Below are 26,458 nucleotides of genomic sequence, written 5' to 3'. Positions count from 1 at the left end.
ACACGATAGAATAAACAGCACACATCATTATTTGAGGGTGTTCATATTCTATTAATAAATGAAGAAATAATTCCCAGTCAAATTCAGTAGCAAGATCAGATTTTTAATTGCTACTTACATATCAAAATATTGATAAGTTGATTATAGGTTTTAGGTGTCAAAATTAAATGACCACATATCCCTTTATGTACTCTGTAGGAGCAATATTATGACAAATTTAATTGGTTTCAATTATTAGATACCCTTGCTTTTGGATATATGACCTTCCAGAACAAATGTGTGTTCATTTTATCTAATAATGTACTGACAATACTTCCAGCAAGTTGTATTTCAAGTTACCATGATGTCATCACTTTGTAATTATGGATTCATCTGCTTCAAATGAACAGTATACATTAAGTATAAGTTAAGCTTAAACATTGGTAACACAGATATATAAAATCACATTCATCCCCAAACTTTTTAGTGATTTCCTAGCATACACTCCTATATAATATATGTATACTTGCAAATTACCCAGGTTAGAATAAAGATCTTACAGAAATAATAGTTTCATAAAGCATGTTAAGAAGTTTAGCCAATGGCAAACGTAACATACATGGCACCAGTGGAAGCAGCAACTAGTGAAATTTAAGATATCTTTTTTACATTACATTCTTTTCATAAGCTATTTACAGAACAAAAGGACAAAATGGCCCCCAAGTTTAATAAACACTGATATCATACTGGTATAATGACTGAATATGCTAGTTATTATATATAATACAACAGCAACACTGAAGGAATGACATAATATTGAAGACAGAATTCTCTCCATGATTTTATTCTTCTTTCCTGTCCATATCATCCACAATAACCAAATAACCAGTGTGATTTGCTTTAAGTTTAAAATTGCACCTGTTCATGTATCTCACTAACTTCCATCCTATACTACCTGAATCCATATCAAACCTCCATGTTCTCTGACTTTTTTCAACAGCAGGTATTCTCAATCAATTATCATGCATGGGCCTGTATACAAAAACATGTTGTGAGCCAGCGTGAGTGCAAACCCAAGCAAACTGGTATGGGTGTAAATGTTCATATTAGGACAATAAGTCAATACGATCTGGACATTTACTTTACTCTTTCTGTGGAAACAGTATTATAATCACAACATAAGGAGCAATGTTTTTATTTTAACTGCCTTTTAGAATATTTAAAAAAGGAATTTTGCTGCCGTACAGAACATTTTGCATGCCTGCAAGTAAGATTTGGCCTCCTGTCGACCAGTTGAGAAAACCTGCTAAGGTATAAAGCCAGAAAGCATTCCCGGCATATGTAGCCATCACTCCTCCACAGCTAACTCTTCGACAATTCCACTTTCCAATAAGTTACTTGATCATTCTCGATTCATTCACCATAGTACTAGCTAGGTCAACATCACTGCATTAACCTAGTGATGCCACTATTGTTATAATCATAACCTTTTAAAAAAATTACTAAGGAAAAAAAATACACAAAAGTGGCATCACTGTTAAACCGTTGACACTTTTCTCATAAAACAAAACATACAATCAGTCCACTAGCTCACTCGTTCCTATCTAAGCTACTTCTTGATCATCATCTTCGTATGTGAAATGAGTCTCTACATGATTAGCGAAGGCTTGGTGGTCCTCTTCTGTCTCCCCTGACATCAGTAGCTGACACATAGGACACTGACGAGCAAAATGTTGCTGGATATGCATCACAAAGTCCTCTTCAGGAAATGATGGAGGGAAGTCTATGCTACATTCTGGACATTTCTTGATGGAGCCATCCTCTGGGAGCTCACGTGCATCATGGAATTCATCTGCTACTTCATCTCTGTAATGAGAATGATGAGAAAATATCAGTGATTTTGAATTCAAAAGTCAATGTTGATGAGAAGGGGTTCCCAACCAATGGGACATGACCCATTCAGGGTCTCAAAGTCTAACTGTGGTGTTGCAAGACTACCTCAGACTAATAACGTGGATGAAGTAAAATAGAATGGGCCATTCATTTTCCAAAACCAAATTGATTATTATAGCGAAAATAATTACAATTGATCCAATAAAAAGATTATGGTGTCAGTGTAAGAAATTCGCAAGTGACATTTTGAGTGAAACTTTGCTATTAATGGATTATAAAAATATAGGTAAGTGCACACATTTTAAGCTATTTTACCAGTCTTAAGGTGGTACTACACCCCCTGATAAATTTGGTGACTAATTTTGAATTTTTCTCAAAAAATAACTACACACTGGTAACAAAAGTTATGTATATTATTGAGGCAAGGAATCCAATTACTTCACTGAAATTTCAGTGATTCTAGACAAGTGGTTCATTATATATGTTAAGAAATGAGGTACATTCTAGCGGTACCTCTTTTCTTATCATAAATAACGTATCGCTTGTCTTGAGTCACTGAAATTCCAGTGTTGTAACTGGATTCCTTGCCCCTATAATATACATAACTTTTGTTACCAGTGTGTTGTTATTTTTTGAGAAAAATGCAAAAATAGTCACATATTTATCTAGGGGTGTAGTACCACCTTAAAAGCAATTAATTAAATAATTGAAACGTTATAAAACAAATAGGTGAACAAATTGAAACTAAAAAATGCTCTTTCTGTGAAATAACAAACATGCAGCTATATACAATTTTCTTGCACTAACACAACTAGAACACAAAACCAGATTATTTCATATCTTACCTATCGTCACTCATATCACATATTGGTTCACCATTACTATTGGTTGATCTAGTAGCATTCTTAATGGCTGCAATCTTGGCTTGGGGCAAAATATGTGGTTGCAATGGTTCTGGTAGGCCAATATCAGGAGGGTACACTGGTGACAACAATGAGCTTCCCTCTGGCGGCACGCTCATAGGGGGCGCTGTGGGTTGTGCAGCACCCTCTTCCACATATGGATTGGGAAACTTTTGCTCTGGTACAACATCTACTGGAGATTGAGTTTGAGATTGAGATTGGGTGTAAGGATTTTTGAATTGAAGTGGGAGATCTCTCTCTGGGCTTGCCGGTGGCTCAACGATGGGAGGGCGCTGTTGTTTGGTTGGTGTACTTTCCTGACTGGCTTGTGCCATGTCAAATTTCACGGATTCAAAGGAGTGCTTCATCTGCATGTAGTCACTATGGAGCTTGTTGAAGTTCTGCTGAAGCTGATCATTTTCTTCCTGCATATTACAAAAAATGATAAATATGGATACATTATTAACTAGACATTTTCAAAAGTCAGGGAAATGTTTTGATTAACCCAACTGATGTCTAACTGGTAAGAAAATGACTACTTTAAAAAACCTAAAATTGCCCCCACAGAATGCAAATTCCCTCACTGTGTATGATTTGTGTGTGATTTCTCCAGCTGGTGGGCACACTTATTTGCACATGTCACTAATAATATGGCAATGAGGAAACTGACAATGTTGAACTCCTACAAAATCTGTGACTTTGAAACAAAACCAACCTTTTGTGATTGAATTTTTGCAGTCATTTCTTCCTCCATGTTCTTCATTCTGTCTTCTTGCTCCTTCAATTTGTCTCTTAGAGCATCTCTTTCTTGGACTAAACTGCTGTTTTTCTCTTTCTCCTCCTGTTAAGAAACAGAAAAAAATGGATGCTTTAAAATAATACAGTATCTGGTAATGAATAATAAACATCCCAATATGGAACAAACAGGAATAATTAAATTATAATTCACTTGATTTTGCCATCTAGAATATGTGATTCTGCTTGGAGCAATAATTAACCAAACACTTGATATACATCAGCTGCCAGCTATTGCTTACTTTTTGCCCATAAGGTCATGAATAGAGGGTCCAATGATTGGTCAGAACTATGATATTGAGAGCAGAATAATGACACCACCTCTAACAAGCTCTTACACTTTGTTCGACTTATAAAAGGGCATAAAATATTTGGGTTTTTGTTACCGTGTGCATCAATAAAGTCCCAAATTATACTTGCATAAAAGTGTGCGCCAGTCACACATTATATGCAACTAGTGCAGCTGCTGCACTCAACTGTGTGCACACCGTACTATATCAATCCGTACAGTAAATATTTTTGCTAGTTTTAAGCCAAATGAAGTGTAACTTAATATGACAACAATTATTGATTCCAGAGATAACTGCCTTCAATAACTTGACTATCAGACCTGCTACTTGAATTTGTCTTGATTTCTGTAATTTCTAGCTTGTATCCATTTGATTAATATGAAATCCACCCAACATATTTCAGGGTCTACCTTGGCCTATTTTCTGGAATCAGAATTACCCCATGCTAGGATATTTGGGGATATCTGGAGCATTATTATCTAAGTATTAGCTGCTTTGCACAGACAATACATTACATACAATAGAGGTAACAGACTAACAGGTGTCTTGAATTGAAGTGTTTCTAATCCCACCTCTGCAAGTCACAAAACACATTCTATGACAAGCCAATCAAATGCTGAGCCACCGTTTTCCCTTTGTTGTGGATTCTATACTGCAGTTAATATGAAATGCACTACAACTTTGTACACTACTTGCATTTTTGTAGCAATCTGAAAACCTACCATATATTTCAGTTTGTATCTCTTCACTTTTCCACTACGGTCTTCTAATTCCTGCATAAGCTCTTTGAGTTGTTCTGCTAATTCTTTGGAATCAAAGGTTCCCCCATCTGCTGGTGTAGTTGGTGCATTTAACACAGCTGCTGCTGGTAGCCCTGACTGGGTACCTTTGTCATCACTGGATGTACCTGGGGAAGCTGCTGCTTTCTCAAGGGCTACTTCTTCTTCTAGAGCAGAAAATTAACACAATTTACAGCTTATTAGCTTTGTTTCTTTTATAAGCTGCCATGTTTGGAACTATATCTTTTAAGATTAGCTAATGAAAGTTATAGATTAGGGAAAAGAATTAATGATGTGCAACTTAATAATATCCAAACAGATATTCATGGCACTACACACAATGCAGTTGAAGGACAGCAAAAAATGTAAAAAGATAAGAGAGGGAAATGGGGCAGTGCCCTTGCAGAAGTCATTGGACACGGATGGGGAACTGGAAAGTTTTGTATACTGGCAACACTGGCCACTTCTAACACTGTACAGATTGAATTAAACCTGGCTACAAGGGATAAGAAATTAATTGTATCAAACATTACACAAGGCTGGCCAAAACTGCCTTAGCTGATCATTTGAAACATAATCTGCTACCATCAAGTTGAACGTTTCTGATAAACTCGCTTTAAAATATACACAATTATTTTACATCCACAAAACCTGAAAATAGCATAATATTTCTATGCTCATTATAAAATGGAAATTAAATTTTTTTTATTGTCATTTCTTCTTGAAGAGAAAAAAATATGATTTTTATGATTTTCTTATATTTCTTTATATTTGCAAAAAAGAATGACCCCTTCAGCACAAGATGAAGAATCAATTAATAGTACACTCTGATCCAAGGAATTAAAAGCTAACATATCCCTATGCAGAACATAGACATAATTTCTGAGCATCTTACTTGTTACACTTGTTGTTGAATCTCGTTTGGTTTGAGTCTTTTTCAGTTTGTCATACTTGGCTTCTAAAGTTTTGCATTCCAGATATTTCTTCTTGTACTCTTCCGCTCCCATGGATAGCCTAATCTTCATATCCTCTATCTCCTTCTGAAAGTCTTCTCTCTCCGACACATATGTGGCTTCAACGGCAGTCTTCAGGGTGTGCAATGAAAAACAATTGGTAGATATATAAATGCTTTAGTTATATCTTCCTGTTGGAAATTTGTGATCAGAAAAGATGGCCATTTGTCAGTTTCAAAAGCTTAATAATATCCAATATGTTCATTACTGTGTGGCATTTATTTATTTAAGTTTCACTACAATCCCCATTATGAAGTGTTCATCTTGTAATCCCTACATTACTGGTTTGAGTATCTCAGATTTTAAATTGGCTAATTTTTCTACGTAGATATATCAAGTTATACACAGGACAGCATTAATAAGAAATAAATTGAACTATTAGTTTTGGATAATACCGAACAGCTATACACTGTCCCATGATAAATCAACTAACTGTAGTACTGGAGCACAAGCTGCAGACAATAATGGGCATTATGTTAAAACAAAAGGATCTCTGAGTCTGATGAACCTAAAATGATCTTGATGCAAACAGTGAGGTAGCTACGGTTGTGGCACCCATAGGGCAAAGTACAGAATGTCACGTCCCCTTCATGATACAATTGCACAAGGACCACACCAAAATGTGCACAAATATCACTTATTTGGTTATAATCAATTTGTCTTGAAACAGTATTTTCAAATGACTACTTATGTTGAAATATTTTTACTTTCGCCGCTTGGACGGGGTGCAGAATCAATCTCAGTGGCGCTGAATTGGTTGATTTGACGCCCTCTAAGATGGCACCCAGGGCATGTGCCCTCCCTTGCCCCCTTATCTCTGTCACTGGAGTGTACAAATCTGGTCATGGATCCAATTGACTTGGCACCTTGGTCTGGGGCAGTCATTTTAAAAATGAATTTAGAAGAGCAGCAACGACATCACTTGCATTACATTCCAGATGTTAAATCTACATCATATGCAAAATTTGAGGAAATTCGCACGAGTCAGTTTTATTTTAGGGCCATTTGTCTATAACTGGTCTTTACATGTAGCCCTATGGAGAGACTGCCCGTTGTAACCCCCATTTTAGGAACAAAATGTGATTTTAAAAAACGGACTCAAATGAATTTTCTAAAATTTTCAGAGTATGTAGTATGAACATGTAGAAATATAATCAAGTAGTTGCCCTACCTGCTCTTCTCCGAAAAAAATAAAAAGTCCAATACGTCAATGATAATGAAACCTAGGTGTTGGAAGAGGATAGAATTATTTCATGTAGAGAAACACATAAAATAACCCGCTACACAATACTACACAAAACATTTTTCAGCCAGAGCAAACAAAATTCCATGTCCATGTAGAGACCAGAATAGTAACTAGATTATTGTTTCACTCACCAGTGTCTTGTGCATTTCTATTCTCTTCTTGGTTTCAATAGTAACTAGACATTGTTTCACTCACCAGTGTCTTGTGCATTTCTATTCTCTTCTTGGTTTCAATAGTAACTAGACATTGTTTCACTCACCAGTGTCTTGTGCATTTCTATTCTCTTCTTGGTTTCAATAGTAACTAGACATTGTTTCACTCACCAGTGTCTTGTGCATTTCTATTCTCTTCTTGGTTTCAATAGTAACTAGACATTGTTTCACTCACCAGTGTCTTGTGCATTTCTATTCTCTTCTTGGTTTCAATAGTAACTAGACATTGTTTCACTCACCAGTGTCTTGTGCATTTCTATTCTCTTCTTGGTTTCAATAGTAACTAGACATTGTTTCACTCACCAGTGTCTTGTGCATTTCTATTCTCTTCTTGGTTTCAATAGTAACTAGACATTGTTTCACTCACCAGTGTCTTGTGCATTTCTATTCTCTTCTTGGTTTCAATAGTAACTAGACATTGTTTCACTCACCAGTGTCTTGTGCATTTCTATTCTCTTCTTGGTTTCAATAGTAACTAGACATTGTTTCACTCACCAGTGTCTTGTGCATTTCTATTCTCTTCTTGGTTTCAATAGTAACTAGACATTGTTTCACTCACCAGTGTCTTGTGCATTTCTATTCTCTTCTTGGTTTCAATAGTAACTAGACATTGTTTCACTCACCAGTGTCTTGTGCATTTCTATTCTCTTCTTGGTTTCAATAGTAACTAGACATTGTTTCACTCACCAGTGTCTTGTGCATTTCTATTCTCTTCTTGGTTTCAATAGTAACTAGACACTGTTTCACTCACCAGTGTCTTGTGCATTTCTATTCTCTTCTTGGTTTCAATAGTAACTAGACATTGTTTCACTCACCAGTGTCTTGTGCATTTCTATTCTCTTCTTGGTTTCAATAGTAACTAGACATTGTTTCACTCACCAGTGTCTTGTGCATTTCTATTCTCTTCTTGGTTTCAATAGTAACTAGACATTGTTTCACTCACCAGTGTCTTGTGCATTTCTATTCTCTTCTTGGTTTCAATAGTAACTAGACATTGTTTCACTCACCAGTGTCTTGTGCATTTCTATTCTCTTCTTGGTTTCAATAGTAACTAGACATTGTTTCACTCACCAGTGTCTTGTGCATTTCTATTCTCTTCTTGGTTTCAATAGTAACTAGACATTGTTTCACTCACCAGTGTCTTGTGCATTTCTATTCTCTTCTTGGTTTCAATAGTAACTAGACATTGTTTCACTCACCAGTGTCTTGTGCATTTCTATTCTCTTCTTGGTTTCAATAGTAACTAGACATTGTTTCACTCACCAGTGTCTTGTGCATTTCTATTCTCTTCTTGGTTTCAATAGTAACTAGACATTGTTTCACTCACCAGTGTCTTGTGCATTTCTATTCTCTTCTTGGTTTCAATAGTAACTAGACATTGTTTCACTCACCAGTGTCTTGTGCATTTCTATTCTCTTCTTGGTTTCAATAGTAACTAGACATTGTTTCACTCACCAGTGTCTTGTGCATTTCTATTCTCTTCTTGGTTTCAATAGTAACTAGACATTGTTTCACTCACCAGTGTCTTGTGCATTTCTATTCTCTTCTTGGTTTCAATAGTAACTAGACATTGTTTCACTCACCAGTGTCTTGTGCATTTCTATTCTCTTCTTGGTTTCAATAGTAACTAGACATTGTTTCACTCACCAGTGTCTTGTGCATTTCTGCTCTCTTCTTGGTTTCAATAGTAACTAGACATTGTTTCACTCACCAGTGTCTTGTGCATTTCTATTCTCTTCTTGGTTTCAATAGTAACTAGACATTGTTTCACTCACCAGTGTCTTGTGCATTTCTATTCTCTTCTTGGTTTCAATAGTAACTAGACATTGTTTCACTCACCAGTGTCTTGTGCATTTCTATTCTCTTCTTGGTTTCAATAGTAACTAGACATTGTTTCACTCACCAGTGTCTTGTGCATTTCTATTCTCTTCTTGGTTTCAATAGTAACTAGACATTGTTTCACTCACCAGTGTCTTGTGCATTTCTATTCTCTTCTTGGTTTCAATAGTAACTAGACATTGTTTCACTCACCAGTGTCTTGTGCATTTCTATTCTCTTCTTGGTTTCAATAGTAACTAGACATTGTTTCACTCACCAGTGTCTTGTGCATTTCTATTCTCTTCTTGGTTTCAATAGTAACTAGACATTGTTTCACCCACCAGTGTCTTGTGCATTTCTATTCTCTTCTTGGTTTCAATAGTAACTAGACATTGTTTCACTCACCAGTGTCTTGTGCATTTCTATTCTCTTCTTGGTTTCAATAGTAACTAGACATTGTTTCACTCACCAGTGTCTTGTGCATTTCTATTCTCTTCTTGGTTTCAATAGTAACTAGACATTGTTTCACTCACCAGTGTCTTGTGCATTTCTATTCTCTTCTTGGTTTCAATAGTAACTAGACATTGTTTCACTCACCAGTGTCTTGTGCATTTCTATTCTCTTCTTGGTTTCAATAGTAACTAGACATTGTTTCACTCACCAGTGTCTTGTGCATTTCTATTCTCTTCTTGGTTTCAATAGTAACTAGACATTGTTTCACTCACCAGTGTCTTGTGCATTTCTATTCTCTTCTTGGTTTCAATAGTAACTAGACATTGTTTCACTCACCAGTGTCTTGTGCATTTCTATTCTCTTCTTGGTTTCAATAGTAACTAGACATTGTTTCACTCACCAGTGTCTTGTGCATTTCTATTCTCTTCTTGGTTTCAATAGTAACTAGACATTGTTTCACTCACCAGTGTCTTGTGCATTTCTATTCTCTTCTTGGTTTCAATAGTAACTAGACATTGTTTCACTCACCAGTGTCTTGTGCATTTCTATTCTCTTCTTGGTTTCAATAGTAACTAGACATTGTTTCACTCACCAGTGTCTTGTGCATTTCTATTCTCTTCTTGGTTTCAATAGTAACTAGACATTGTTTCTCTCACCAGTGTCTTGTGCATTTCTATTCTCTTCTTGGTTTCAATAGTAACTAGACATTGTTTCACTCACCAGTGTCTTGTGCATTTCTATTCTCTTCTTGGTTTCAATAGTAACTAGACATTGTTTCACTCACCAGTGTCTTGTGCATTTCTATTCTCTTCTTGGTTTCAATAGTAACTAGACATTGTTTCACTCACCAGTGTCTTGTGCATTTCTATTCTCTTCTTGGTTTCAATAGTAACTAGACATTGTTTCACTCACCAGTGTCTTGTGCATTTCTATTCTCTTCTTGGTTTCATCTTCACATTTGTCTTGGGCTTTCTTTAGTTTTGTTCTCAGATCTTTCATTGCTACTTGTGATGCCTGCATAGGTCCTTTGTGTCCACGCAATGCTACTTCCTTCTCCTGTACAGACAAAGATAAAAAGATAAGGGAGTTAATTAGAGTTCAATAGAAGCACACCTGTGGCATTCTGGTTCTGCTAAATGCATAAAGGAGATTAAGAGCAGCATGAATGAAAGATTAACCTTAGAATTTGAATGAATGTGTTGTCATGTTTTTAACGATGATGTGTTGTGTAGCAGTCAATCCAGTTCATAACATACTCCTGATAGTCTACTACTGAGTTGGGCAGTCTTTCCTATCCATTTGCATGTTGCCTCCCATATTAATACAAGATTTGAGGGGCCTAGTTTTGGTTATTCATATGATTAGATAGCAATATCTACCTCAACTAGCTGTTTGATGCTGTCCTTCAGAGTTTTCACCTGATCGTTTAACAGGTTTTCTTTTTCTTTAGCCTGGTGCTGCATTAGATGCATGTTGCCTTGAAACTTCCTATCACGCTCATGGAATTCTTTCTCTTTACGAGCCAACTGTCCCTTCATGGCATCCTTCTCAGTGTAAGCAACCTGCAAATAAACAAAACAACAAGCACACAATGAGAAGAATTCAATTCAAATGGAAACCATCAGTAATCAAAACTGTTAAACTTTATTTTGCAAGGTTATTTGGAATACAGACAAAAAAACCTTCCTAATAATTCTTATACTAAAAACAACAAAATATTAACTGTCACACATTTAAGGCAAATAAGCCCTTCATTTGCTTTGATCATTTAAATACTTTCCTAATAGGTTATATGGCACAAGACACAAATCAACAACTTACTTCCAGATCTTGTGACAGTTTCTGGTTCACAGTCTTCATGGTGTCTATTTCATCTGATAGATACTTGCGATTCTGCTCAGCAGCTGCCAGCTGAGACTCTCTTTGTTTCAGTTTCTCTTTAATTGTACGAAGATGTTCCTGATGATATCAAAATGAAATAGAACATTGGATTAACACGTGTATAATATAACTGCAACTTAGACTGTATACAAACGCAACTACAATTACCCAAAAACGAACAAATTCTTCAAATATAATTTCAATGATTTGATTTGATACATTGGCTTGGTATATTTTGCAACTCCATTTTAAGTTCCAAACTTGCCAGACAAGTTCTGCTGAAGAACTCAGAAATGCTTAGTCCAATGACCATAACACATAAAATAGTCCTCACAGTCTTGGAAGTGATAAGATCATTTGTCGCATTTGTTGACAGCTGTAGATTCTTTTACAGTTTCAATTTGATCAATACTACTGTAACAAGGATAGCTATATATTAGACCTTTCTAGCAGCTGATTGAAATTTCAAGAGAAATGATGCGTGCAGTAAACAAAAACACCACATCCAATCACACACTTGCGAGTGTGTTTGATGAACGTGTGGTGTGGTGTGGTATGAGTGCTCACACCAATCATGTATCACCTTAATCATATTTGACATAGCATATGATATGGTGTCCACTGTGTGGTCAAATATGTATTCAAAGCACAAGAAATTGATTGGTTGAATATGAGTCCTCCTGAAAAGGTCTATATCAGATATAATTAACTTCACGTTCATGATGCATTGCAAAAGTGTTAAACAGTACATGTACTTACCCTATCTGCAGATGCTACAAGGAGCTGCTGTTCTATTTTGCGTTTCTCCTCCCTCACCTTAGTCTCATTTTCTTTCACCACTTTGGTCTGTTCAGAATGGTTGGATAGTTGCTGCATGAGACTTGTAACCTCACGACGCATCTCCTCATTCAGCTTCTCAGAGTTGGCAAATTGGGACTGAAATTACAATAATGTCTGGTTAAATTTGGTAATGATGCTCTCTGCAACTCAGCATCCATGGACAACTTCTTTATCATTTTGCTGCTTGAAAACCTTGTTTGTTAAATGGTTTATTTAGTCTTGTTGATTTCTTCATTTGTCCATGATCATTTGCAAGGAAGTACATCTAGATCATCATTATCATTTACAAAATAAGGCCTGGAAAATGTCCCACAATTCAGCATTTGGAGGGAAATCATTGCCTACCTACATAAAGATACAAAGAGATTATTTAAAATTTAAGGGAAAATTTGTGTACATATTCCCCATACTGTATGATCAGTCTTCTTGAATTGAACAGAGAAGTTTCCCATCACTTACCTTAAACTCTTCTCTTTCCATACAGACATGTTCAATGTCTTTGAATAGCTGCTCCTTCTCTACATTGACTCTGTCAATCTGCTTCTCTGCCTCGTGAAGCTTATTGATCGTCTGCTGTAATGTGTCCTCACACTGGGTCTTATCGTGTTCAAGACTCACAAGAGCTGAATGCACCTCTTCCAATCGCCCTTCCAATGTTTTCTTCTCATGTTGTAGTCCTTTGTTCTTGGTATCTGCTTCCTGTGTTAGTTAAGCATAGATAATATTATGACTCTCTTTTCATTTAGATAATATCTTCAATAATATGCAAAATGCATTGGAAATAGATGCTGAGATTATAAATTACTTGGGAACTGGGACGAATCCAGTTTTCAACACAAACTGGCCTATCTTGTGCAATTGGTGAGAAAGGCAAGGTTATTTGGCAAATTGTAGCTTCTAAAAGTTTTATTATATATGAGAAGATAGAAGAACAAAATTTACAACAATACTAAGTTTGTTACATCTAATTGTCCAATTTATTGACTTTGCCATGGCCTTATGTCAGCCTCATCAACTCATGTTGGTTCATAAATATGAACAAATATTTCGTTTAATTGGACATGATTGTCTGAATTGGTGCATATAATAACAACATGCATTCACATTTTCCCAGTTAGGTCCTACACATTATTTTGCATTCTATTACCCCCACGACCCATTATTCAAAATCGCGCACTGTGATTTGTTGAAACGCGTCACGTGACAGACCATTAATTAGCGATAAAGTGTCAAGGGCAACGAACTTTATGTTCTTCTATCATCACAGCGCACAGCAGAGCGCACAGCACACCTGCTTATGTAGGGGAGAATGGAATGTCAGGGGTGTGTTATCGTATGTGCATACCTGCTCATAGGGGAGAATGGAATGTTAGGTTGTTATTGGAATGTGCATACGCTTTGGCTACGCGCATGCGCTCCACCTTGAGGTAAACAACTTGAAATATTTGGGCAAAAAATTTGATATTTTCTCTTTAAATCACACTATTTTGTGGTAATAGAATACAAATAAAGGGTGCAGCATTAGCCTTTACACGCAAATAATGTGTCCTCAGCAGTAAAAGCGTTTAAATAATGGGTTCGGCTGCGCCTCACCCATTATTTACGTTTTACTGCCTCGACACATTATTTTCGTAAAGGATCATGCATTACCCTTTATTTCTTAAATATATATAAGTTACATATATGGTATTACATATGGGATAATATGAATACTTATTCTCATTTTACATTCTTCGCTAATAACACACCTCCTTAGCTTTAAGTAGTTCATCATACTGTGTCTTGAGATCTCTCATTGCTTTCTGTTGTTTTTCTACTGTTTCTCTCAGTTCCAATGTTTCTGATTCCAATGAAGTCCTCTCTCCTGTCAGCTCATCTAACTGCTTCATTGTTTTCTGCAACTGCTGCTCTAATGTGGCCTGTTGTCTTGACTGGATCATTAACATGTCCATACTGTCATCTACAACCTGTAAGATCAATCAATCAATCAATCACATTACCATATTTGGTGAGCATTGGCTCATCATAATTTAAATGGATCTGACTTTATCTCAGCTCTGAAGCTGGCAATCTAAACTACACCCAAGAATAATCCTACTGCCAATTGTTAATTATAAGAAGATTCAAAATAGAACATCCCTGAACCCATATACATGTATGGAACAAGTAAATGCTCTAAATATATTATTTTACTATGCCCTCTTTGAAATGATTTGCCTCCTCTTGCAAAGTAAAGACTTGTATCCTTACATTTGATTAAATTATTTCATGTTAAATTTGCCTAAGTGTGGTTGAGTATTTGTGGAAGTTATAAAATAGAATATGGACATTTTTGCAAAACATTCCTATTGATGTTTTTTTCAGCATTTTGTTAATAAATGATGCAAACTCAAATTCACCGAAAAAAACTTATGGTACCAGTAATCAGTGATCAGTTACAAATTTTGCAAGGGGCTATGGGAAGGCCGACAAGGAAGAGGACGTCCACCAACATCTTGGACAAATGATGTGAAGCTGGTTTCTAACCAATGAAAGGTGCAATGCACTTGGCATCAGACCGAGTGAGATGGCGTACTCTTGTGAAGACCACAGCAGCGCTACACAGCGCCACCTGACACAGAGAGAGAATCAGTGATCATATGGCAGCTATGTAGTGCAAGAATTTTAAATAAGTGTGAACATAACATTGACACCATGAACTTGAAGTATTACATTTGGCATTTAATGTTATGTCTGCACTCTCTATTTTGTGTGCTTTAACAGAAAACACCCAATTGGGGACAAGAACACTGAACTACAAAGCTTATACTACTGTGTAACCCATCAATGACAAGTCAATTAAATGCTTCAATGTATTACTTAATAAAACATGCATTGCAAATTCATTTCACCAACACAGCTTCAAAAAACAACTTTGACCAAGTGGTGAAACAGGGGAAATGGCCATCAATAACATTGCTACACCTCACATACTTTAACACGATACAATGACTTAGAAGCAAGTCATCATCCAAAATGTTACCCTCCCAATTGTGTGGGTTAGATATGTGTTGGCAACTCTGATGTTGCAACCATATCAACAGGATATACAGGGACTACCATAACAAATTATGTCATTTCCTCTCGAAGTAATCAATTACACACAATATCCCATTGAACAATGGTCAGTACTTAATTGATTGTCATTGTCATTTAAAAAATAATGATTAAGGTGTCATGGAAAAGGTAATTATTAGGCCTCTGTCAAAAATCAACATTAATTAAACTGCTGACATGCATCGGGGATTCTAGTTGCTTGTAAGATTAATCAAATGCTGCTTCTTTTTTTCTTTTTTTAAAGAAAAAAGAAAAGCAATAGTGGTTTGTCGTATACTTTTTAGGTATCAACATAATGGAATATTGGAGTTATGCAGACCTGCCAAATTCAGTATACATGTACTTTGAAACAAATGTGATCGATCATTGCGCATAATCGATATTAGACCCCAACAATTTTGGACTGACAGTTTCTGGATCCTGGCTAACACCCTGCTTGCAAATAATCTGAGTTCAATAATTGGAAGTAAATAACTCACCTACAGTAACTTTAACATGAACTCATATCAGCATCAAAGTACTCATTGACTCAATGCAACTCATATCAACTCATCCTCATAACCTCAACAAGCATGACTCAAAAGATAACTCACCTCAACAAAATCATCAGCAGGTCTTCTCAGAAACTGGAATGGTGTACTTGCACCCCTCATCTTGCCATAGGAGTCAATATAACAGAATTGATAGAACTCACCATCCTCTTCTCTTGGTAGATAGTAAGCTGAATAGATGACAATTATCAAATGCATTGTTTGACTTAAAAGTTGTAATCAAGATATATATATTTATAAACATAACCAGAATTTTTGTGAGAATATGTCAATTCATGTAAGATTTTCATAAAAAGACTTTCCTGAATCATAGTTGGTGTTGAAACCATAAGGGTAAGCACTGCACAATTATTTTTTGGGGGTGGGGGGGGGGAGAGGGGATTTGGTTGATCTTTGACCTTCATGTAATCATTTTGTGTAGGCTAATCCTAACCCTAAGCCTAATTCTAATTGTAAGCCTAACTTTGTGTATAATTACATGAAAGAATAACCAGAAATTTAAAGTTGTAATTTATACACAAGACAAGAGGAAGAACAAGAAACAAGAAGAAACAAAAGAAACCAAGAAACAAACAATTTCATGTGAATTGCTAGATAGTGCAATCATGTTAAAAGACTGTACAATGTTGACATACCATCCAGCATAATTCTCTGAGTGCATATTTTGCCAGTTTCCCAGTTTGGTGGTATAGGTGCCCAATCAAATGCCAAGTACTGTCTGGTAGAACTCCAACCAACTTTGAATATACCAACCCAATCTCTTGAACTAGGTTTGATGGCCTGTGTTAACATGTAGGTAATTGTTATTGAGTGACCTGGGAAAAACAAGAAACAAAATATTATTTCAAAACAAGAAACAGAATATGATTTCAAAACACAATCATCAAAGATAGCATATGGTTAAAGTCCACTTTTCTGTGCTAACAAACATTCACAAAATTTATTTGGCCACCATTTAAGACCTGTACATGAATACATAAATTTAAAATTCATTTTATGGAATGAAAACAATCACAAAATTTGTGAATGAAAATCTTAGGAAAATAGGTAATATACAAAAAGAATCATTAAAAAAATGTTGAAATAACTTCAGAGTACAGTTGATAGTGGAGTACGCTGCATTTAGAATGTGCAGAAAACACAGGCCTGTGCATAGCACTACAAATTTACCTATCAGTACCACTACTAACAGTCTACATGTTAAATTTTTGCCATTGTTTTGGCACATGAAGGCTATGGATATTCTTCCAGCACAACAAGTCAGCATAGAAAAATATATATTGTTGCATGTGACCCCCAATAATTGGGGAAAATTGAATTACAAACAGAATGAAAAAGGGATCATTTTTGAAGGAGTGCAGTAATGAATCCCCTTCTAGGAACCGAGTCCATAAATGTTTGACAAGACATAGTTACATAGACAAGACATAGAAACATATCTTCAAAATAACCAATTTGATATTTACCTGGTTGGTAACATTCCTGTACATCTTGAAATACCACCTGGGCATAATCGGATGTTGTCATAACAGAGTCATCCTCCTCAGCATCTAAATGAATAGCTGGGCCATCTGATTCTCTTCTTGTTGTTGCCATCTTGCTGCTGCAATGATGAATGATAACAGATTACATATAAATATTATGATTTTAAACAGTTTTTTTACAATTTACAGTGGGACATACTACATGTTTGTATTGAATATTGCTGATTTTAACCCTTTTTCTACGATGGCAGAACTTGGCCACCTTGGATTTTCCGTAGCCTACCATGTAGTATCACCTTTATCAGACTGCCATATATTTAATAGTTTGTAGTTGAACCCTGGATCTGCCTCTCAAATTCCACACTATTCTTGGACACGTTTATAAGTACATCAAGCTTCTTGTTTTATATAGAAATCTACTCACACAGATCAATATCTGAATTTCAATTCCATCCACCCCTTACATCAAAAACTTAATGATGTGAAGATTTCATTCACCCTAAGGACAAGGCAGTAGACTGCAAAGGATGAAAACCCCAAAACATGCATCATTTATGCAAACTCCTGATCCCTACACTCCATGTACCGTACCCATACCTGTTGGTACTAAAATTTGAAAACACCCTCTTTTGGAATTCACTTCGTGAACTTTTCAGAGGAAAAACACCCCTTTTTCCAGCAATTCCACATATTATAATTTTGCTTTGCCCATGAAGGCTCAACCATGCTCCCTTTTCGGTTAAAACATTATTTAATTCATAGATGCCCTTTCTTTTGGACAGAAATGTGTAAAACAAGTCCCAAACTTGCATATTTTTGTTTCTCATTTTCAAGCAATATTAAGAATAATGAATAAGCACATTTACTTTTCTTGATATACATGTAGATATGTCATGAAGAACACATTTTATACAATTTGTGTTGTGAAAAAGTATCCCTATTTTGTGTGTTTCACAAATTGTGTTTCTTCAGCCAAAATCCCCCCGGATCCAAAAAGACTTTATCGCCAGTCCAATTGCATTTGATGAAAATATTGCATATTTAGTAATTTGTTGTCAAAATTGATCAAATTCTTGACAATTCTAATTCAACAAAATTGTGCAATTTGAATAGTGGGCTCCAATGCCAAATTTGCAGCTGAGTGGTGGGCTCCAAAACTTGCGTGGTGGGCTCTACCGCCCACCACCGCCCACTGTAGCTACAACCCTGGGTGTCATCATAGGGAAACAGGACACCTCGCCCACACGCAACTTCGCCTACACGGCATCTCGCCTACGTGCCATCTCGCCCCCTATGCAATGCAATGCTGCATTGCAATGGCGGTTGTGGATGTATCATGACGATCGATGTGACCGGAAGGGTCGTGTGTTCCTGTGTTGGTAGCAAACTATACGATCAAGGATTCGTTCCAATGAATGCACGGGAATATTCAACAAATTTGTGTGTGTGTTTTATAAATTGAGGCCCCTACCGTCCCGTCCCGGTGTAGATTTATGTTCGGTTTTTAACAAACCGTGCTGATGTGATTATAACAATATTTTTTAATATTTTAATATGTGTATGCATTTTTCAACATGCATTTTTAATAATTTGATAACTTCGTGTTAAAGTGTGTTATACTTGAATTTTTATGAAGATAATTATAAACTTTCAGCCTACTTTTAATAACTTGATAACGTGATAAAGTGTTTAAAATAAATTTTGGCCATTTTCAGCGAGCAGGGCCTGTGCTTTGCGTTTCGCCCCTTTTTACACCGCGGGTATTTGCTGCCGACGATTGCTTGACAAGTCCCCTGCATCTGCCAGCCAAACCACGGAATGGCCCGGAAATGGAATATACTGGATACGTTGCGTGCTGCGGTGACAGTGCCATTGATTTACTATGTCATACCGGCGATTTCAAGGAAGTCTTTACTTGCCAGCGTGTTGGAGGCCGGGTAGTGTGCATAACAAAAAATTGTAATTGCGGGCCGTGTTAAAACATGTTGTGTGCTTGTAAGTCCGTACCATACACACGAAGACGAAGGAAAGCCATTGAATTATGATACAAAATCATAAGGGTAATGAAAGTTGATTCCAAGTTTCCCATCATCGTCATCACTTTTTTACATTATTAGCTTATATTTTCACGCACAATAATTAATTTAATATGTCCGAAATTTAGGCCTTATAAATGTATTTTTATGTTAAATACTAATATGTATTTTACTTTTACAGATATGTTTTCATGAACAAAAGAATCAATTAGGCCCTATTATATGTGTTATTTTATTTTACAAATTATGTTTACTTCATATAAGTTCATACTTTTTAGTGTTAAATTAATTATGGCCAGTATGGCCTAATAATTTATATAATATGGCCAAAAAAGCGCTTGCGAGTATCATTCATTTTACCGGCTCAAACTCACTTAAAATAAACTTTTAAAACTTGCAGTCCTATAAAAGATATTAAATCAGAGAAGATCTTCTTTGACATAGCCTAATGAAACAATTAAGGGAAAAATAAATTTTTCAAAGACAAATGCGCACAACTAGCAAAACAAACGCCAGCAGCATGCAGCTTTGAGATATTTTGTGGGAGGCTGTGCAGTGACTTATGCCCCATTTTGCACGGCGTGTTAACGGCGGATATTCATTAGCTACCACTTACACGAAAACGCCGGGTGTGATTATGTTCAATCAATGGTACCATGATCCAAGCACGCAAAAATGCCAGAATACACCGATGTACCTTCCTTGACAAGGCCGGGCCTCTTGGCGCCGCATGGCATACACACAGCATACACACTGATGTACGATCGATTGCTTGACAAGTCCCGGTCAAGTATGCTCTCAGTTTGATTAAGACCCCGAGAATTATACGGGCCATGTTTTGTGCTTGGTCGGAAGTAGGCCTATCGGAGGCACGCGAAGAAGAAAAAGTTGCAAATGTTTGCAAAACTGGTTAATACTAAATACGATTTCGGTAAAATTTTAATTTGGGGTTATTCTTTGTCAAATATTATTAGTATAACGTGCTCCCTTATAGGCCTACACATCCAAAGACCCATCATTTTCTTATTGTTTTCACATAAAAGACTAGCTCCCAAGGAATATTTCCTCCCAAGACCATCAAGTTTTAGAATATGGCCCAGAAAGAACTCTTTTCTTTTTCCTTTTTTTTTTTTTTTTGGGGGGTCTTCTCTCGAAAGGCCTCATTTGTTAGCAACTGCCCTCGAAAGACCTCTTTTTGGATCCTACTCCTATTTATTGCACAATTTTCCCCGAAATACCTTATGAGCGAAAATGGAAAATGTTACTTTTTCGCGCATAAAACTGAATCTGGAATCTGTGTTTTGTTTTCTTTCTCCTATAATTCTATAATGACTTAGGTTTGTTTATTTGTTCTCTCTACGTCCACTCCCGCATACACACCCCACCTAACACTCCCGCTAACACTCCATGCACACCCCTTCATGAACACATCTCGAAGAATCAATAGCGGAAATTGAAAATGTTACTTTTATGCCGCATAAATCCAATTTGAAATTTTTGTTTTTGTTTGACCGTTGTGTTTGTTAGAAATCAGTAAAGAAATATGATGTGCATATGTATAATATACAAGACGGTATACACATGATAAATGAAAGAAAGATAATAATTATAATAATAGAAACAAGGAAGGAATTATTTTAGACAAGTGTTAATTGTGTGTATGCCCAGCCTGATCATGCAAACGACATCCGAGTAATCCGAGCTTCCAAATCTGGGTGTTTGATAAGCCTAGATAGGGAAGACCCATTCGTAGACGGTGCACACATGAACAGGCAAAATAATGATTTATATGAAGTTTAAAATGAAATCATGTATGGTATTTGATAGACCTAGAAGACGCGGTGCGAGTGTTAATAGGATCTAGGAAAAATAAGGAGTTATATGAAGTTTAAAACGAATCATACCTGTATATAAAACCAAACAACCTACATCTTCCAAATCTGGGGAAAATAACGAGTTACGTGAAGTTTCAAATTAAATCACAGCTCGTATATCAATAAACACATTTATTGCACAAAATGTTTCCATTTATTTGAAATTTTTTCCCAGGGTAGCTCCGATGTCTTACAAACATAATGAATTTGATTCCAATGTATACTCAGTGGACACGTTAAAACATTACAATGCCAAAAAATCAGCATGATCAGGGTTGAAGCGTATTATGTAAAAGCGATCAAGGCCTACACTATATGGTTTTATCTCTTGGCCCGGCTCTTGACAGTTCAGTTTCGCACACTAAATTAATACTAGGAGAAACTTAAGAAATAAGGGAAGGATTCGATTTTGAGCTTGTCACCAAGAAATTTAAGAAAGAAGGACTCCGGGAAGGCCCGAATAGACTTTGATCATTGGTCATCAAAAGGCCCTTCCATCATGAGGCGACCATCTATATATACATGTTGTGTAGAGAAGCGTAACACTTGCAGCTGTAAATGCGTAGGTCTTTTAGTTTTAGCTTTAGTCTTTCACATATCATTTCAGTACACCCATTATTATCATTTTTCTCTTTCCGTCCAATTATGCTTGTTTTGTACTCCGTCGGTAATCAAATGGTTCAAACTATAAGCGAATACCGTATTAGATTGTTAAACCCGGTTTCCTCCTTCAGGCATAAGGCCAAAGTCTTTCTTTCCTTATGTCCTTAATTTTTCTTTATTCAATCCTGTTCTTTCTTGAGGCCCTAGGCCTAATTCTTTTTTCCCCTTTGATACGTTATTGTATTGTCAATGGTCATGTCATATACATAAATAAATCAAACTTTCTGACTTTGGTTTGAGCTGAGACTAAAATACCTAAACCCTTACTTGCATTTGAATCAAATAAATATATTATATAGGATACATGCTAAATACTTGAAGCCAAAGCAATTAAGTATAAGTATAACGAGTCAGATCATGCTGACGGCGGTGTTTATGCTACATCATATGGGCAGCGCAGGTGCTCCTTTGTTAAAAGGGAAATCCCTGATGAGGACCGGTCAAAGAGTAGTTCTCGCCAGTCAAGAAAGATAAACTGTGAAAGTCCACTTCCGAAAAGGAACTTTCACCAGTTAAATCTTCATGGTCTTTCTTACGCCATGTGAGATACTAGTAGTGATCATATATTCTGAGCTAAGCATAGTTTGGTAACTATAAAGAAAAAAAGGTCCTACTCGTCCGACTGTCAAAAAGCTGAGACGGTTAAATAATAGCATTGCATGAGTACGACATAGAGTAGGCCTACTAGCTTAAACATATAAATCATCATTATCAGTTTATAAAGCAAAGTTTCAAATTATACGACATGCATGAATAAAGTACACATGACATAGGCCTCACGTATCTTCCAAATCTAGGTTTATCAAACTCCCAGATTTGGAAGTTATATGAAGTGGTCCTTTTTATTATTATTCATTTTGCATATTTATATTAAACAGGACAAAACACAAATAACTTGAGAAAAAAAGATAGAAAGAATAAAAAACAACATACACAACACAAATACAAAAGCATCTCTAACATTATAATATATGACTAGTACAATATTATGCATATTTTTAAATTCGTTTTATACTTTGTTTGTCCGTGGGCACACGAGAAAGACAATAATATGTTATATTTATGTAATTACTAATTTTCTTTGTTGTTACATTATTTTCTTACACAAAACATTCCCATTTCATACGAAGTGGTCCTTCAATAATGTGTGATTTGCATAAAAAATAGCTTCCTATTTAAATGATAGTTTTCACTGACAGCTCTTATATATTAGCTCGTACTGATCGCATTATCCCCTTTTAATTTCGAGCCAAACAAATGATGTAAATTTAAAACGAAAAAAATTGCTATTTCATTCCAGCGCCTACAATCTGTGTATTAGCTCGCCGATCATATTATTATCGGGCGGGAGCTATAAAGGAAAATTATGGACCCAAATCATACCGATCAGATAGGGCCTACCATGAGTCAGACTCAGATGCCAACAACAACCCACCAGGAACCACGGAAATCCATCCAAAAGTGGCAATATAATAAGAAGAAGTTAAGAACACATGCAGTAAAACATAAAATCAGACCAAATAAAAGAGGCGAATAAAAGTAAAACAAAATTGTGACTAAAAATATTTAAAAAAAGTAGAACCACATAACAAAACAATAACATAACACATAACAAAAAGTAGAAAAACAAACATAAAAATAGAACAAAAAGGCCTAAATCCAAAAGAAAGCCAGACCAAAAGAAAAGCATACTAAAAAAAAAAAAAAAAAAGAAAGAAAGAAAGACAGAAAACCATAAAAATGGAAAAATAGGACACAAAAAAGCCCAACCCCCAAACATGTCAGAAAACAATACCAAATAAACAAAATCAAAAGGAAACAGTACAAAATACAGACAGACATAATAATAATAATTGATACAGACAAAATAAAACAAACAAAAACGCATAATATACAAAAAACAATACGATCGTACCAAATTAGTATGTAGTAGGCTACAAAACATTACAAAATAAAGAAAAGGATAACCAAACCAAAACGAGCCAAAATATAACTAGAAACAAAAAAAAAAACAAGCAAAAAGCCATAGACCTATCCCAAACAAAGAAATTATTCACCAAACAAAGAAAAGCATAAACAATACACTAATTAAAGGAAAAAACTAAATTGAAAATATATAACCCAAAACCCACTCAGACAAAGCTCTAATAAATCCAAACAAAGAAAAACAAATAAACATTAAACAACATAACAAATTATAGCAAGAACCAAGAACAACAAAAAAGCCAAACACTAAAAAAACATTACGAAATATGAAAGAAGAATATTACAAATTGCCCAATAAAGAAAACATGCAAAAGTCCAAAAGACTATTAAAAAAACGGTACCGTAGGAAACGTAGGCCTATTAAATTTTGATGCACTATACTTTCCTTATTTCGAAAACACAATACTGAGCTACTATTCTAATTGCCGATATAGCTAAATTAGGTGAGGGGGAAATACAACTATTATACTTCTCAACTTCAAATCACCACAGCACCATCATCAAACCATCACCTATCGACACCGGGCTATTCTCAGCTCTCAAGCCCGGGTTCTCAAGACTACAACAGGACGTGGTCACTATATTCTCGTCCATTCAATGGGGGCGATTTAATGAATACATCATTGATAGTACGATCTGAATACACACACATCCTGAGCGCATCGATCGTATACATCCACAATGTCATTGCGTTGCATTGCCGCAATAGCTAATTAGGGGGCGAGATGGCACGTAGGCGAAATGGCGTGTAGGCGAAGTGCATTGTGGGCGAAGTGTCCTGTATTCCATCATAGATCTGATGACATCAGGATCAATTGGCATTCACCTTGTTGAGAATGGCAACAACATAACAACACATCGACAGTAATGGAAAGAAAGTGCAAATGTTTGTCATTGTTTGGCACAAATACTTTGACAAATGGGCAATATAAATAACAATCTACTCTCAGGGTTAAAGCGAAAACCTTATTTAGGCGATGTTCTTATAATATTAGCATATGTTTACATTGTAAAAAATTGCTATACAAGCTGAAATTTGTGTAGGTTGTCCAAAATGGGGAGCATTTTGCTCCACGACACAACTCACAAGTTAAATCGAACCCTGTCTACTCTAGTCTTACGTAGTACAGGGAACCCATACCGTAGTAGCTCTGCACAACGATAGGGCAGCACCAATATGCTGTCTGTTTGCCCGGTTTTTTAAGTTTGCGTTGCGAACTAAAGTATAAACGAAAGACATATCTTGAATTGATTGATTTAGTTTTATGCAGCCTGCATGCGTATGACTTTAAGTGGCCCTGGCAGATCATTATTGCAATCGAATTGGGATAATGAAAATTGATCACAATTAACGATGACATGGCAATAATTAAAAAATAACAACATTTTATGTCACTAAAAAAATTAATATTCATGAAAAGCTGGAAGTTATAAACTTTTGTACTATCAACTCATACTTACCACTAAATACGAAAACTAAATGATCAAATTGTTTAGTCTAGAGAACAAGTTGATTAACTACATGCATTGTATAGATCTTGAAGTAATATACTGCAAGAAAATCATAATAATGCAAGATTCCAGAAGTAGGCCAGTGACTCATTAATTATTCATGAGGAAAATCATACGCAATCCATGCATAGAGTGTACGTGTACTAGTCACTAGAACTGGCTACATCAGGAATAAAAATAGATCAACAACTGAATGCTCACGTATTGCTCGCATGTTGGTCAAAGTCTGTGCATGTGTGCATGTACGGACTTTCCACAATGTGGGACTTTCCCATAGAGTTTCATGCAAATCAATTTCTTGCGGAAATGACACTGATCGCGATCGCAGTCATTACAGTTCGCACGGTAAAAACTACAAGTTTTCAACAACTTCCACCCTCCTTTTTCTTGATTTAATAGAATAGCAAAGTGTACGAAAGTTTGAGGTTATGTGATTTAGTACTTACGTGGACGTTACGCGTTGAAATAAGGCAAATTCTATTACATACTTATCAAAACAATGACTCAAAAGCACAGGCAGTCCATATCAATACAACATTACTATTTTTACCAATGACGACAATAAACCTCGTTCACTATAATTGGTAGATTCATTATCCAAAATGTGTAAAAAAAATTCATCTTGCAATACCACTAAACAATAATTCTATGACACTTAAATTTATTTTTTTGCAGTATATATGGTTACTTATAGCTTTTAATATTATTTTATTTCTGCTATATAAATTTATATTCAAAAACATTATCACCTAAGTACTGTATAGTGTCTGGGTCTCTCAAGTGTGTAAGCGTATGGTACATTGTGAAATAACTATCCTATTGTCAGGCGATCAACAACAAGAAAAGTCCTTAAAAAGGCAAGCACGTAAATGTAAGGTATAAAGCTGAAGTTGCAAACAAGAACTGTCTTTTAAAAAGACAACGTCGTGCATAAAGATCATGTTTCCATAATTTTGCATTGACAAGTAGGCCTACTTGGAATGCTAAATATCGGTATTTATTCGTAAATACCACCAATGACATACTTGGAAATAGTCAAGAATTTTCATGTCGGAAAGCTGAATTGAAAAAATGTAGGGCCTATTCTAAGTATAGGTCTACGTTTAATTCAGACGTGTAACAAAGGGCTCAATGGAAATCAGATAATAATAATAT

At 35.8% G+C, this 26,458-nt stretch overlaps 1 protein-coding gene across 1 annotated transcript; it reads right to left on the bottom strand.

Annotated features, from left to right (window-relative positions):
• Positions 1–879: 879 nt before the first annotated feature.
• On the bottom strand, positions 880–25,860 carry LOC140151899 (uncharacterized). Its single transcript, XM_072174215.1, has 15 exons — positions 25,750–25,860; positions 17,215–17,351; positions 16,384–16,563; positions 15,791–15,918; positions 13,850–14,068; positions 12,561–12,800; positions 12,021–12,197; positions 11,202–11,339; positions 10,760–10,942; positions 10,293–10,436; positions 5,534–5,723; positions 4,582–4,805; positions 3,490–3,615; positions 2,718–3,199; positions 880–1,845 (listed from the first exon to the last, which is right to left on the bottom strand). Exons 2-15 carry the CDS (start codon positions 17,342–17,344, stop codon positions 1,584–1,586), a joined length of 2,823 nt encoding a protein of 940 aa, XP_072030316.1. The 5' UTR covers positions 17,345–17,351; positions 25,750–25,860; the 3' UTR covers positions 880–1,583.
• Positions 25,861–26,458: the final 598 nt, after the last annotated feature.

The sequence above is a fragment of the Amphiura filiformis genome, chromosome 1 (assembly GCF_039555335.1).
Source record: "Amphiura filiformis chromosome 1, Afil_fr2py, whole genome shotgun sequence".
NCBI lineage: Eukaryota > Metazoa > Echinodermata > Ophiuroidea > Amphilepidida > Amphiuridae > Amphiura > Amphiura filiformis.
Note: the sequence above shows the minus strand (reverse complement) of the source record. Positions and strands in the feature narration are given on the sequence as shown.

Bases quoted from the DNA above. Each gene is read 5' to 3' on its own strand.
- LOC140151899 (XM_072174215.1), bottom strand. From the start codon at position 17,344: ATGGCAACAACAAGAAGAGAATCAGATGGCCCAGCTATTCATTTAGAT. The intron at 15,919-16,383 runs GTATGTCAACAT...TCATCTATTCAG, and splicing joins TCAGAGAATTATGCTGGATG to CTTACTATCTACCAAGAGAA. The intron at 12,198-12,560 runs GTAAGTGATGGG...TTGTAATTTCAG, and splicing joins TGGAAAGAGAAGAGTTTAAG to TCCCAATTTGCCAACTCTGA.